Source organism: Bombina bombina, chromosome 2 (genome assembly GCF_027579735.1).
Source record: "Bombina bombina isolate aBomBom1 chromosome 2, aBomBom1.pri, whole genome shotgun sequence".
NCBI classification, from domain to species: domain Eukaryota; kingdom Metazoa; phylum Chordata; class Amphibia; order Anura; family Bombinatoridae; genus Bombina; species Bombina bombina.
The window spans coordinates 1,014,376,806-1,014,392,874 of NC_069500.1; the positions used below are offsets into that span (position 1 = coordinate 1,014,376,806).

Genomic DNA, 16,069 nt, shown 5'->3' on the forward strand with positions numbered 1-16,069 from the left:
AGGGGACATGGTGTGAGAGTGTGGTGTGGGTATAGCCATCTAAGTGACACTCACTCTGCATGATTTATGCACAATAGAGCCGGGCAATGTGCACTTAGTGCTATGTCTCTCCCCTGAATGTCAAGTCTTCTGTGTATCTAAACATGTTCCTATTTCCTATCAACAAAGTACACAAGGCACATGTTGCAGCTGCCTAGGTTACCGCTGAACTCATGTCACTCTCTCTTACACACACTGTGTGCTGGTGGCTGCACCTTATGATCCCTCATTTTTCAACACAGCACACACCCTTTGCAGCTGCATATGATCTCTTTCACCAGCACTGCAAGCAATATGGGCCTTGATTCTCAAAAGCTCTCTGGTCTGGCAAGATTCTATAAGATGCCTTGTAAGTATAAAGGGGCCCCTTGTGGGTCATTTTAAAGGGATTTTTTCCTACCTTTGGAACTTTGTATCTTATTAAGAGGATGCTAAGGAGAAACACTAACTTTACAATATAATGTTCAGTAAAATAAGCTGATGATTTCTCTTTATGCTGGTGGGTTCTTGAGAATCAGCACTAAGTGAGGCTGCACAAGGTGATGTCTCTGACTAATATCACAGGTACGTGTTACAGCTCCTTCCATAAATCTCTCTCTTGTTGTCACTCTTCTAGAGCATAGTTATCAATACCAGGTGAAACCTGAAATACATGGCAACCCTACGTCACAGTAATTTTCTAAAACATCCAGATCCAAAAGTTCATAAATCTTTTTTGTCTGGGGAAAAGATTGGACTATAGTTGGAAAGGGATGTAGAGAGGGGGTGCTGGTATTTGTGACATAGAATAGAGGATGCAAGAAGATGAGTCTATAGATTAATCTTCCCATTGCCAGTTGCCGACTGGCCCTTTCCCATGACCTCTGATATTTTGGTATGACCTTGACTCAACTTCTGATGCTATTGCACCACCATTCCAGCTGTTAATCCTAAAACAATACCAATATTTCATATTATTTTCAACTTGGCTGTAATATTAAGACAACACTTTTTTTTAATAAATATAACTTCCCATTATAAATATAGACAAATAAACCAGCTGCAAACCACTGGCAATGCAATAAGCTTTTATTAAAAAGTATATTTACTGTGTATATATATATATATATATATATATATATACTGCATTTAAATGCATAGTAATTAGTTGTTACATTTTTAATAAAAAGAAGCTGAGATTTATAGAACGCATAAAGCAAATAAAACAAAGCAAGAATCCATGCCAATTATGTATAAACTACACGAATAGACATAGTAGCCCTGGCATTTTGTAAAGCAGGCACGAGAGGGTTCACATTACATGTTACAAAAAAAAAAATCCTTGACAGATGCTTTGACCTCCAAAGTGTGAAAACGTTTGACACTCAGTATAGTGCAGGAACTTTGTAAAGGAATATATGACTTGCTCTAGGTATACTCTAAATAATTAAGCAAGACAAGCTATTGTTGCTATAATATACAGTGTGTAATAAGTGCATCTTTTCTTCAGACCAGTCTTCATTCTTGTAAAGCCAGAAGGATGTGAATGGCTGGAATGGTAAATCTATATTTAGGCAGCTGATGTCATTTGGATGCCTGGCTCTGAAGTGTGCCCGAACCCACCAGTTTGCCTCCATACAATTTACTCTACAGGAAGACGCTGTCCAGGATAAAGAAGGTCATTCAAATTCTAAATCACAGTGAGGACAATTCATCAAGACTCTGATTGCTTCCTTCTTTTAAAACAAAGCCTCACCAAGGGTAAGTGCATTGTTCACTTTCATCTGACAACACTTAAGTATTGTTTGCAGCTTTTCCACAAAGTACAGGTATCTGCAACCACGGCTAACAGAAAGACGTTTTTCTAATTAGTACAGTAGGGGCTAGAATATACTTTAATGACAGAAAAGTAGATTGACTGGGTATAAAAGCAAATTTAGTGCAATAAGATGGAAACAACAAGGACACCTGCTAAGCAATGAATAATGAAAAAGCTGATAATACTTGTGTATTTTGATCAAATATAAAACATACCATTTACAGTGTTTAAAGAGTCAAGAACAGCATGGCTAATTCTGTAGATTATGTTGCTAGGCAACCCCTTTTGTTGTTGTCTAAAAATATGAGCCACAACTTCTGATAAAAAGAAGTAGGGAAAAAAGTACTGGCTGTAAAATGACTAATGTCTGCATTGGTTTGTTTTTTAAGTGATTTTTATATTTTATAGAACCAAGAGGATATGAGTCTTGACAATGTCACATGTCACACAAAGGAAAGCTCATTATAGAACAAGCTTTTCTCATGTAAATATTGTTTATATTTAAACATATTATACAGTTACTGCATGTGAATTATTCATTGCGGCAACAAAATTAGACCAATTCCTTGTACTGCCTGTTGACACTATTAGAAAATGTTTTTATTCAAATTGAAGAGCTCCCAAGAAATTAGAAAATGTGTTTGAATAGCATATTCTTCTAAAATATATTCTATACTTATTGCTGTAAATATGTGAACATGTTTGAAATGCAGTATGTTTTTCTAGAATTTATTTCCTTCAATGAAAAATTACAGATATGAGCAAAGTGTAAAAATTGTGCTAGAAAATAATGCCCACGTTTGCAATTGATTTTTATTATTATGTAAAAAAAAAATTCTGGATTTAATTTGTCTGACATCCAAAACTGTTTGAAGCCAAAGTTGTGGGGAATAAAACGCAGCCCTGGAAATTTTTAAAGACAAGCCCTTTTTAATGTTGGGTCTGTTAAATGCACTTGCCTCATTTTCCTCACGGGATTGCTGGGATACTTCTTCCCCCAATATTTTTTTCAGAATTTAATATTAGCTTGTAATAAAAAATGGCAGCTTGTTGTTATATAGGCACCATACAACACAATGTCATCCATGACTCCCTTTAACAGTGTGAAAATGATTATACAAAAAATGTAGTCTGGAGTAGACTCTCAAAACAGTGTGTCACTGTCTCACAGTGTGACTTGACTAGACTAAAAGCCATCCAAAGGAGGGTTACTAAATGGTATATGGTCTAGAAAATACTTACATGGAAATACTTTGTGTCCTTATTACATAAAGCTCAGAGGAGAAGAGAGGTGATACAGATGCATCACCTCGCTAACAGGGCTATCCCTTAAATTGTAGCTTGCCAGCAGCAGGTGCCCCGCCCCACCGGGAAATCTCCTGGTGTCCTGGTAGGCCAATCAGGCCTTGCATAGTAACATGCCACAACTCTGATCTTAACAAGGCCAGAACAAAGTTCTCAACTCAGTCCCTTTGCAACCTTAAAGGGACAGTCTACCATAGAATTGTTATTGTTTTAAAAGATAGATAATCCCTTTATTACCCATTCCCCAGTTTTGCATAACCAACACAGTTATATTAATATACTTTTTACCTTTGTGATTACCTTGTATCTAGGAACCTTCTTCCAGCCCCCTGATCACATGACTGTGACTGTTTATTATCTATTGTCTTAAATTTAGCATTGTTTTGTGCTAAATCTTAAATAACCCCCTGTGCCTGAACACAGTGTTATCTATATGGCCCACGTGTACTTTCTGTCTCTTTGTGTTGAAAAGAGATTTAAAAAGCATGTGATAAGAGGCAGCCCTCAAAGGCTTAGAAATTAGCATATGAGCCTACCTATGTTTAGTTTAAACTAAGAATACCAAGAGAAAAAAGCAAATTTGATGATAAAAGTAAATTGGAAAGTTGATTAAAATTAAAAGTCCTATCTGAATAATGAAAGTTTAATTTTTACTAGACTGTCCCTTTAACACACACAAGACCCTTCACTGGAAATAACTATATATTGTTTCTAATACATGACTAATGTGGCCAAAGTAATCTCTTAAAGGAACATATTACTCATATGCTAATTCACTTGGAAGTAATGCAGCATGACTGTAAAAAACTGACATAAAAATGTTACATAAACATCTCTATGTAAAAAGGAAGATATTTTACCTCAAACTTTATTCTGTGCTATGTGATCCAGATGCTAGTGAAAAAGCAACAGACAATTAACTGCATCAATGCTTCACTCTCTACTTTACTGTGATCTTGTAGTATTTCACCAAAATCTTGTGAGATTTCAGAGTAAACTTTTTTAAACAGAGGAGCGAAATAAAGTTACTGTGCCTGCACATGCCCGGTGCAAGTCCTGGGACAAGCTTCCTGATTGGCTGCTTGAAGAGACATAAACCAAAAATGTTTATTTTGTTATTCAAATAGAGAATACAATTTTAAAAACGTTTCCAATTTACTTCTATTATCAAATTTGCTTTGTTCTCATGTTATTCTTTTTTGAAGATATACCTAAGTAGGTAGTGTGCACATTCCTGAAGCACTACAAGACAGGAAATAGTGCTGCCATCCAGTGCTCTTGCTAATGTATAACATTGTTGCAAAACTGCTGCCAAATAGTATTGCAGACACATGCACACTCCTGAGCTTACATTCATGCTTTTCAACAAAGGATAACAACAACAAAAAGATGATTTAATAACAGGAGTAAATTGAAAAGTTGTTTAAAATGGATAATGAATAATGAAATAAATATATTGGGTTTTATGTCCCTTTACAGTGGGATGAAAATGTGAGGTAAAATGTCTTTCTTTTTTCATAGCGATGTTCATTTGACATTTTCAAGTCAAATATTTACAAATATATTGATTCAATATCTGGGTATCATGTCCCTATAACAAATCAGTAATAGAAATAAAAAGGAAGGTGCTGGGTGACATGGGTGACATATCCCCTATAGGTCACTTGGACAATATAAAAACATCAATACATTTACACTTTGTTTATAGAAATACAGCTGGTCTGATACAGAATTCATTATTTTATACCTCCCCTGGATTTTGTTCTGTGGATATCAGTGACTGACAAGTACATATACAAACAGCCCAGAAACATATGCAAAGGAATTAGCCAGTTGTGACGAGAAGTGAAGTACCATGTGTGCTGCACATGGGGAAATATAGTGGAGTATGTTTATTTCATAAGTGGAGGGCTGAATGAAAAGTACTGCAACTGTGCAGGATATCTGTAATTTTACATTTCAAATACATGACCTGTCACAGGCAGTTAAAAACATTTAATATTAAAGAAATAGAAAAGTCAAAATCAAACTTGTATGATTCAGATAGAGCATTTCATTTTAAGACACCTAAATAAACTATTTTCAAATGTGCTTCATTCTCTTAGTATCCCTTGTTGAAAAAGAATACCTACATGTCTTACACTAGTGGGAGCTAGCTGCTGATTGGTGCCTGCACACAGTTGTCTCTTGTGATTGGCTAACTAGATCTAACTAGATGTTTTCAGCTAGCTGCCAGTAGTGCAATGCTGTTCCTTCAGAAATAGATAACAATAAAATTAATCAAGTTTGATAATAGAAGTAAATTGGAAAGTTGTTTGAAATTGCATGTTCTATCTGAATCATGAAAGAAAATGTTGGGGTTTCCTGTCCCTTTAACTAAAAGCAAATATATAACTTTCCCTAAAAGGGGTAGTATCAAATGGCTAGATTTGATGATTGACTATCTAAGCCTTGACAATTTCTGCTGTCCAAATGTTTAGTTTTGCCGGTGCATTGGATTTCTGGTGTCATGTTATGTAGTCAGGTGAAAGACAGCTAATTATCGCCCCCTTAAGCTTGTGATCATTTTGCTTGCTTTGTATTTCAGGGAGGAACAGCCAAGCACGGAACACAATGTCATCACACAGTGCCCTACAGAAGGAGAGGAGACAACAAGCGTCTGCCATTATGAGGGAAATCCAGGGAAATGGTACAAACCTACAGATAAATTACTTTCACAGCCAGCACTTATTTCCAGCTGTGTTTAAGATTATAACACTCTCATTGAGTCATTGTTTTATATGAATATCCATAAATAATCTCTCAGAATATTTTGCTTCCTTTGGTAACCAAACCTGTTGTAGTTGCCTATTTGTGCTATTTTAAGATGAACAACTGCTATGAAGGAATGAAGTTAGCCAACAGCTGATAGATAGTCTAGTGGGATTGACTTTCAACTTTGTATTTAGGGTTGACACCATTAATGGCTTCCATGAATGAGATTGTATACCCTGCATGATAGAGTCCTGTGACAAACCTACAAAGCAGCCATATTTTACTGTGAACTTGCAAATGTAGTTTATGTAGACACAGAACTGTTATTTTATCTGTGCAGTCATTTCATTTATCTACTCTAAAGGTAAAGGAAGTGATATATTGTTATAATGCATCAATTCTACTGATTTTTTTTTTTTATTTTGCATATTTTTTGCTAGCTAACATTCTTCCCTGCATCTTTGAGATCTTGCAATTGATTGTTTGAAGTTATACACCTTAACTCCCTTAGAATATCACTGTCTCACTTCAGCAATAAACAACTTCTCATTGGCTGCATTGACTCCTCCCACATTTTAATAAAAAAAACTGACGTCAGGGGCTAGACTATTTGTTAGTAGAGGGTGAGTTTAAAATTAAATATATAGACAGTACAAGGAAGTGCATGTTTGTGGGACAAAATACTCACTGTGTGACAAATTGGAAAGTGAAGGTACGGTACAAATAAAATAGTATATAATATAGTTTATAAAGCAGTATTGCAACAACTATTGCAATAAATGTTACACATACATACATTTATTGCAATAGTTGTTGCAATACTGCTTTATAAACTATATTATATACTATTTTATTTGTGCCGTACCAACTCTTATTATTTCTACTTACACTACACCATTTTCTGCAGTATAATAGGCGCTCCAGTCACTTTCCAATTTGTCACACATGTTCTGAACAATTATTTTAGGCAATTGTTCTCTCATGAAGTGAGCCTGTATACATTTCCAAGTAACTGGCGCTGTCCTCTATGCACTTGCTTTACAAAATACTCACTGGCTGATAAGGTCCTCTCTCTCAGTTTTACTGATAAACAGTGATATAATGGATCTTTTTCTTTTTTCTTTTATTGTCCTATTATTTTCTCTATGGATGCTATAATTTCATTCCAGTATATACCTATAATTAGACAAGTGTACCACATACAGTACATATCAGTATACCTTGTTATTCACAGCCTCTCCAACATTTCTCCAATGACAGTGGGCAAAGACTGTAAATACATTATTGGCTTAGCTACTATCTCATTAATACTTTGGTGTAGGTTTCTAATACTTATTATGAGAACACTGATTTATTTTTAAATATAACAAATATTTTTCCATTGGTCTGCTGAAAGTGAAGATTTAAGATTTTAAGTTATATTTCATGCTTTATTAGGGCATATTTTTTATAGAAACTTATAAGATACAGACAGCAACATTCTGACTGTTACATGAAATACATACATTTTGAAATGGAGTAAACGTTCTGATCAGGCAGATCTTATATAAATGAGAATCTATAAAATGTTTGTAAATATTGCAACTTATTTAATTTTCCCCTTTTTTAATTTTGTTTAAGTTTATGAGCACGGAATTACTTAACAATAAACAAACTGTGATTAATTTAGAATTGTTATTTTTGCTAAGAAATACCTTGTTTCATAGAAGTGCTATAAGGGGGGATTCCGGGGAAATATATAGTAGATATGGTTGGCTTGATAAGCAGGTGATATTTGTTCAATTTGAATTATAGACAAACACAACCTGACTAAACTAATAACACACAAACAGTTGTACTTTTCACATTTGTGTTGAAGACATTCAATAATCATTCACAGTGCAAAACTCTTGGTCTATAATTCTGACTTAGATGATGGTAAAACAACATTTTATGAGTAATCAATGCAGAAATCCAGGCAATTCCAAAGGGTTCACAAATGTCTTCCCTCCTTCATACATAAATACCCAATAACCCACTTTAAATAAAAAAGAATCTATGCCTGGCAAGAAGGAAATGTTTCTGCAATATTGTCTTAGCTGGGAAATGTATGAGTTAATTAAAGTTGTTGACAAACAGTATACTAACAAAACAGAACCTGTTTGTGGCTTTGGGAGTACAAGGAAACAAATTTCCCATGAACACATCTGGTAGTAAAAACGAAAATCTCCTTTAAAATCTATTAACCATTTTTGTTGTTACTGTCAGTTGCAAAATTTAAAACAAGAATGTTATGTAGGCTTTTGATTTTTAACATAATACAATTTTTAATAAATAAAAAAAACTACCTATATTTCCATGTTTGAAGTAATATTTTGTTTGGGTATATTATACATCAAGTAATATATCTCTATTATAAAATTTCAGGATATGGTGCTTGTATCTTATCTTCCGTTTGTATTTTTTGCTTTAAGGTCTCACTCTCTAAATATTCAAAAATATAATTTAAGAGCACTCTTTGCTGTAGCCAGTCAGAGGATAGATATAAAAAGAGCTCCTGCATGAAGAGGCCTCTCTAGCATCACCATTATCACTAGTTATCCATCTGTTTCAATCCCTATGTTATCATATGCAATTGATTTACTAAAGCTCATCTCTGCATTCCTTAACAAATCAGATGTATGGTAAAAGATAACATCACTGGAAATTAGAGAGATAGTTATGTTGGTGAAACTGGACAGGTTGGAGAGTCCTCCAAGTGAACCCCCAGGGCCCAGGCTGCAATGATAGATAAACTACAACAAACTTTAGCATACAACATGCATTTCAGGGTCTTTGAGGGACTTGAGAAGTGGTGAATCAAATCAATATCAACAATATTGCCAAAGTTTGAAATCAAAAATATTCCTCTATGCAACCTCTCAAAGCCGATAGAATCTCTCACCAAATCAACAATTGTAAAAGCTGGATAAGTAACAAAGAGGTGCGCCACACGCTAGGTATTTGATAAACTAAATACAAATATAAATGACATCAGTCAAAATTTATTTATTTTTAAAAAAAATAAACAACTTAAAAACAAATGACTGAGGCGCTTCAGTTAAAATAATACTTAATCACACTTATGTCCATAAATAGTATATAGGGTCAGATTACAAGTGGAGCGCTAAATATCGCTTTCACGAAAGTGATATTTGCGCTCCACTGAGTAATACCAGTGCACGCTAATGTGTGCTGGTATTACAAGTTAAGTGCAATGCGAACGCGAGCTCGCGTTTGCATTGCTGGGAAGCTTTGCACTCACAAGAACGTGCTTCCATAGGAACCAATGGGAGTCTCGTTCTCATGCTGTGAGACACGGCATGAGAATTAGCGCAGCAAAGGGGATAAGTCATGCAGCAATGGCAGCAAACTGTAAATATAAATGTATATGATTATATACATATATATTTAATATGTGTATATACATTTATAAAATTAACCAGAGATCTGGTTTGGTTATTCACGGGTGTGTGATAAATCAGCACTCCACTTGTAATCTAGCCCCTAATCGATAGTGTCAGAATCTATAGTGTCAGTTCTCAATGTAAGAGATTAATATTTCTAATTTAAATTTATCAATTGTTCTTTCAGAACAGTAGTAATAGTGGTACCTTATAAATAAACCATTATATACAATGAGAAGTGGCGGCTCTATGGGGCGGGGTAGTGCTTTGCACCTCCAAATGCCGGTGTAGCGCCCCTGCTGATCTGAGAAGGGCTTCATATATAATGTGTGCTGTTTGCAACATTTTCACTAACTTTGTTAGTCTCCTCCAATACATTGCCACTCCTACAGATGATATGGCGAGAAAGCCAATCAGAAATAGCATATAAACTTAGCTGCAGGCAGGAAGTCTAGTGCCTGAGCTTTACCCACTTCTGGCATTTTAACAACAAGTTACCAATGGATCTTCATGCAATAATAAAATGCTCTGATACCAATAAACAGGTTTAAACAGGATGCAGGATAAGACAAAAAGATTATAATATCTTAAAGCCGGAGATCATAATTATCCATTGTTTCATGGGTCAAGGATAATGCTCAGTAATTGAAGTGCTGAGACTCTAAAATGACTTTTGGCTCATCCTGTATTCTGCTAAGTATTTCCTTTTCCCTGTTAATAGGAGCCATTATCTGACCTATTTTATAAGACTTATTGAATTAAGGTCACGAACATTCTCTTTTTTTACTTTTTACTTTAATTTTCTCACCATTTTATACAATACTGCTTGTTATATACATTTTTCCTAAAAACAAAACAAAACATGACATAGCCATTATATGGTATAACTCACCGTTTTCATAGTGTAAACAAAGATAAACAAAAATGAGTCCTCCTTATTAAACGCTTATCGGGACAAAGTCATTTTTATAAAGAGTAGTCCATTAAAAATGATCTCTTTCTTTGATTATTACAATGAATATCACATATGTAGCTAAAATATATATTTGGGATTCACAATAAAATGTTATCCTTACATGTTCAGTGAAGCTGTTTAAAACAAACTCACCATAAGACAAGAAGATTTAACACAGTCTGCCACCACCTAAAAAAAAAGAAACCTAAGTTTAGTTCATTTTAAGGGCCATACAATTAAAAATTGAAACATGATCGCATGGCAGTTTTATATAGAGGCATCTTTGTAACACACACATGCTATGCGCACTGTAAAAATTATTTCTGAAACAATAATAACTTTTATAATTTGTTCAGTCATAACAGTTATTAGCTTGACTACATTATTTTTGTTTGTATGTATCTCAGTAAAGATAGTACTAATGGGCTTTAATGAAAGACTGGTTGTTTTGCAATTATACACACATCTATAGCAGAGCTGACACTCTCTGGGTAAGGGTTTAAATGCTAGAGGAACGAGATATAAAAAGGTTTAAAGGGACAGTCTACACCTTAGTCATCTTAAAGAGACAGGAAACCCCAAATTTTTATTTCATGATTTGCATAGAACATACTTTTTAATTTACTTATATTATTAAATTTGCTTTATTGTCTTGTTATCCTTTGATGAAGGAACAACATTGCTCTACTGGCAGCTAGCACATCTAGTTAGCCAATCACTAGAGACAAATGTGTATAGGAACCAATCAGCAGCTACCACCCACTAGTGTATGATATGTGCATATTATTTTTCAACAAGGGATACCAAGGGAACAAAGCACATTTAAAACTAAGTTAATTTAAATGTATGTTGGTGTATGGTGTGCTCTGTCTAAATCATGCAAGTTTCATTTTTAATTTCCTATCCCTTTAAATTCTTACCTTAGATTAAAGGGACAGTATACACTCATTTTCATATAAGTGCATGTAATAGACACTACTATAAAGAATAAGATGCACAGATACTGATATAAAAATCCAGTATAAAATGGTTTAAAAACGTACTTAGAAGCTTTCAGTTTAGCTCTGTTGAAAAGGTAGTTGGAAAGCCCACTGCAAGTGGGAAATAAGACACCCCCTCCCCCTTCTTTTGCATATGAAAAGACCCTTTACACAAACAGGAGCAAGCTGGAGAAGGTAGCTGACGGTATTCAAATAAAACTTTGGGGCTTGATTAGGAGTCTGAAAATCAGAGTAATGTTATAAATTATACATTTTTAAAAAAAACAAACTTTATGGGCTTTATAAATAGATAATCTACAAAACATTTATGCAAAGAAAAAATGAGTGTATAATGGCCCTTTAAGCTGCAAATAGCCTCCTGCACCCCTTTATTTATTATGCGGCACTCTGCTCAACAACATTGACAGTCTGTTGAATCCAACTAGTGAGCCTTTTGTGATTGGATGCCATATGCAGCCCAGATCGTGATGTCATAAGTTGGCAGAGCTTGGCAGCCATTTTAAATTGGTCAGAAACACTATTAATTTAATACCTTTTTTACTATTCCTGCTACATGATATAGAAAGGAGCGCAGGAGGCTATTTGCAGCTTAATCTAAGGTAAGATGTTAAGATGACTGAGGTGTAGACTGTTCCTATAATGCTACAAATTGCTCAATTATGTATTAAAGACACAAAAAAAGTAAATGAGGAACATTGATTTAATTGCATTTCCCCATCTGCACTCCTTCCCCTGCTTATGTAAATGTATATTCTGATTACACTTGTCCTTGCATACCATATATGTTTACTGATTCCATTGGTGCTTTTTTTAATTTTTAAAGTTTCATTAGGACTAGCACTTAAAGGGACAGTTCACCCAAAACATTTCTTCCATTTACATTGTTCCCAATGATCCATTTCACCTGCTAGAATATATCAAATTGTTTACAAGTAGCTCCTTTACCCATAATTCAGCATTTGAAATAGCTGATTTAGCCTGTGGTGTCCCCCCTATAATTAAAGTTTCTATAGTAGATTACAGGCTATGTAAACACAGCCAGCAGAAGAAATTACATTCACAGTGAGGTGCAGGATAGTTAAAGGGACAGTTCACCCAAAAACTTTCTCCCCTTTAAATTATTCCCAATGATCCTTTATACCTGCTAGAGTGTATTAAATTGGTTGCAAGTAGCTCCTTTACTCATATTTCAGCATTTGAAATAACTGATTTAGCTTGTGGTTTCCCAACCTATACTGAAAGTTTTGATACTGGCGTATACGCTATTGACAAGCCTAAGTAAACGCAGCCAGCAGAAGAGATTACACTCTCAGTGGGGGGCATGATAGTTAAGTAATAAAATGATAATTTTCCATTGTTCTCTCTAAGTATTGAGTTGGTGTTTCAGACAAATATAAGATAAGGAAGCAAGTCTGTGTACATAAAAGTGATAACATAATGAGATCTGATATTACCTGAAGATCAACCCATTGTAATAGGCTGTGGTTTCAAAGCACAAAACCAGCTACTTCAGATACACAAATAAACCCAAAAATGCAATTTCTCAAATATGTTATACTCTGCAGTTGGTATAACAAGTCATTTAAATAACATTTATGGAAAAACAATTTTACAGTGTACTGTCCCTTTAAGTAATAACATGATAATTTTCCATTGTTCTCTCTAAGTATTGAGCTTTGGTTTTCTAGACAAATACTATATAAGATAAGGAAGCAAGTCTGTGTACACAAAGTGATAACATAATGAGATCTGATATTACCTGAAGCTCAACCCATTGTAATAGGCTGTGGTTAAAAAGGACAAAACTAGCTACTTAATATACTAGCTACTTAATATATACCGGAAAATGCAATTTCTCATACATTTTATACTCTGCAGCTGGTATAACAATTCATTGAAAATGCATTAATATAAAAACAATTTACAGTGTACTGTCCCTTTAAATGTAAAAATTATATATTTGATGTGTTTGAATGACCATTTAAATGTTGGAATCAACACTGAATAGATTTGTTTGTTTTAAATTAATAGTTAAATAAAATAGCATTTAAATCACATGTATATACAAGTATGTCTAAAACAACCAGCTAATTTAGCTGGATCTACTTCTGCCATTTTCAGTATAGGTAGCAAAAACTGCTATATTAAATGGCACAATAAAGGTAAAGAGGTAATTTGCACACACACCTATATATATATATATATATATATATATATATATATATATACAGTATATATATATGAGGTTCTGTATATATACTGTATATATTTATACACACACACACTCAAGCAGGTAAAATGAATCATTGTGATAATATTCAAGGGGAAAATATCACAGTACATTGTCCCTTTAAGAGTAAAACCAGATCACTTTGCTTGAATAATCCCTAAAATTAAAGGAACATGAAACCCATTTTTTCTTTCATGAAAGCTATAGCATACAATTTTAAACAACTTTATAATTTACTTCTATTATCAAATGTTCTTCATTTCTGGAGCACTATTTGGCAGCAGTTTTACAAAAATGTTATCCATTTGCAATAGCACTAAAGGGCAGCAATATTTCCTGCCATGTAGTGCTCCAAATACCCACCTAGGTATCTCTTCAACACAGAATATCTAAATAGCTAAATTGTTAACTTTGGGTTTTCAAATCCCTTTAAAGGGACACTGAACCCAACATTTTTCTTTCATGATTCAGATAGAGCATGCAATTTTAAGCAACTTTCTAATTTATTCCTATTATCAAATTTTCTTCATTCTCTTGGTATGTTTATTTGAAAAGCAAGAATGTAAGTTTAGATGCCGGACCATTTTTGGTGAACAAACCTGGGTTGTCCTTACTGATTGGACAGCACCAATAAACAAGTGCTGTCTATGGTCCTGAACTGAAAATTTGCTGGCTCCTTAACTTAGATGCCTTTTTTTCAAATAAAGATTGTAAGAGAACAAATAAAAATTGATAATAAGAGTATATTAGAAAGTTGCTTAAAATTGCATGCTCTATCTGAATCATGAAAGAAAAAATTTGGGTTCAGTGTCCCTTTAAGTAGAAGCAATTGCTCACTTACAACAGTTTTTTACTTTTAGTTGTAGTAGTATGAGGAATGAGAGATAGCAAGTGTTAAAGAGACATTAAATTCAAACTTTAAGTCCCCATAAATTAATTAATTGAACCATCACTACCATATATAATATATTCATTCTTTATGTTGCTTACATATGCTGTAAAATATCTCTGAAAACCTTTGAAAATGTTGATTGTCTGTTACCTAAAAGTGATGTGAAACGCTGCAAACTACCTAAACCAGCTACATACTACACACTGATTGCTTAAAGCAGTGCACAAACTTATTTTCTGCTGTTGTCCACAGTAACTGGAAAGTCATCAATGTTTAGAGTATTTTTATTAGCAGATTGTGCAAAGAAAGTGGTAATTTTAAAGCATGTATTTAATATATAGATCATTTACAATTCAATACTTAAAGTGAATGTCAATTTTGATGCTAAAGTGGCCGGTTTTTAAAAATTTGATTAAAAACAGGGGCACTTTAATTCATCAAAATTTACATTTCACTCCTGTTGTGAAAAAAACTTACCTTTTAATCTTCGCAGCAGCTCCAGCTTCCTCCGGTCATTGCAAGCCGTTTCTGACACCAGAAATGATGGATAGGTCATCCTCCAATCACGGCTTCCCCCCCGGGGGAATCAGTGTCTGATTCAACGCCGTGATTGGAGGAAGCCGAATTCCTCATTTTAGACCCAGGAAGAGGCTTTGTGACGGGTAGAGGAAGCTGGAGCTGCTGTGAAGTTTAAAAGGTAAGGTTTTTTTTCTCATTTTAATAGTGTGGAGTCCCCCAGGCGCCTAACTACGGAGGCAGAGGGGAATAGAGATAAGATGATCAGGCCCAGGTTGAAAGTGCAAAGTTTAAAATTTATTATAAACAATCAACAACCTATATACACATATTATTACAAATATTATTACAAATTCATGGATCCATGATAAGTTATAGACAATGTTAAAATATATCAATGTAAAACAATGTAAAACAATGTAAAACAATGTAAAACAATGTAACAATATAAAATCAATGGGCAAATCAGATTGCATTAATATAAAAAAATTGTGATGGCAGTTTAGGTGGCAACCTATATTAGGGTATACGACAAATATATAATATAATGATAAAAAGGTGGTATAAAATCTTCTTTAATAGGTGAGTCTTCTTAGTTGTGAAAAAGTCTTAAAAATAAAGTTCACCAGTGATGTATTTAGTTGAAAAAATTCCCAAACAATGACAAGTGAAAAAATTGAGGTAATTTTAAGTAAAAGTTCTAAAAGTAAAAATAAAAGTTCAAAATGTGTCCAACCATAAAAAAATAGTTCAAAGTGTATCCAGCAATGTGAAAAAATCATGATAAAACCACAATAAAAGCAGTGAGTGTGTATGACTGGAAGTGATGTCACAGATCTTCTAATGATAATAAGTGTCCCAAAGTAATAATAAAAATCCAAAACGATAACCTATAGGGAAACAGATAAAGACAACATAGCGCAATAACGTCTTCACAATAATAATAATGTAGGAATTAAGCTTACCAATCAGCCTGATTGGTAAGCTTAATTCCTACATTATTATTATTATTGTTGTCTTTATCTGTTTCCCTATAGGTTATCGTTTTGGATTTTTATTATTACTTTGGGACACTTATCATTAGAAGATCTGTGACATCACTTCCAGTCATACACACTCACTGCTTTTATTGTGGTTTTATCGTGATTTTTTTC

The 16,069-nt window shown here is 34.0% G+C and overlaps 1 protein-coding gene across 2 annotated transcripts in view; it reads left to right on the top strand.

Annotated features, from left to right (window-relative positions):
• The first annotated feature begins 261 nt into the window (after window positions 1-261).
• Window positions 262-16,069, top strand: part of MYOZ2 (myozenin 2) — a 116,603-nt gene continuing 100,795 nt past the window's right edge. Inside the window, exons 1-3 of one of the 2 annotated variants that reach the window (XM_053703598.1) lie at window positions 262-388; window positions 1,529-1,779; window positions 5,730-5,831. In XM_053703598.1, coding sequence (XP_053559573.1) covers window positions 5,756-5,831 — 76 coding nt within the window. In that variant the 5' untranslated portion in view covers window positions 262-388; window positions 1,529-1,779; window positions 5,730-5,755. Of the gene's footprint in view, window positions 389-1,446; window positions 1,780-5,729; window positions 5,832-16,069 lie in introns of those variants that run through there. The other variant, XM_053703599.1, reaches the window with a different exon arrangement.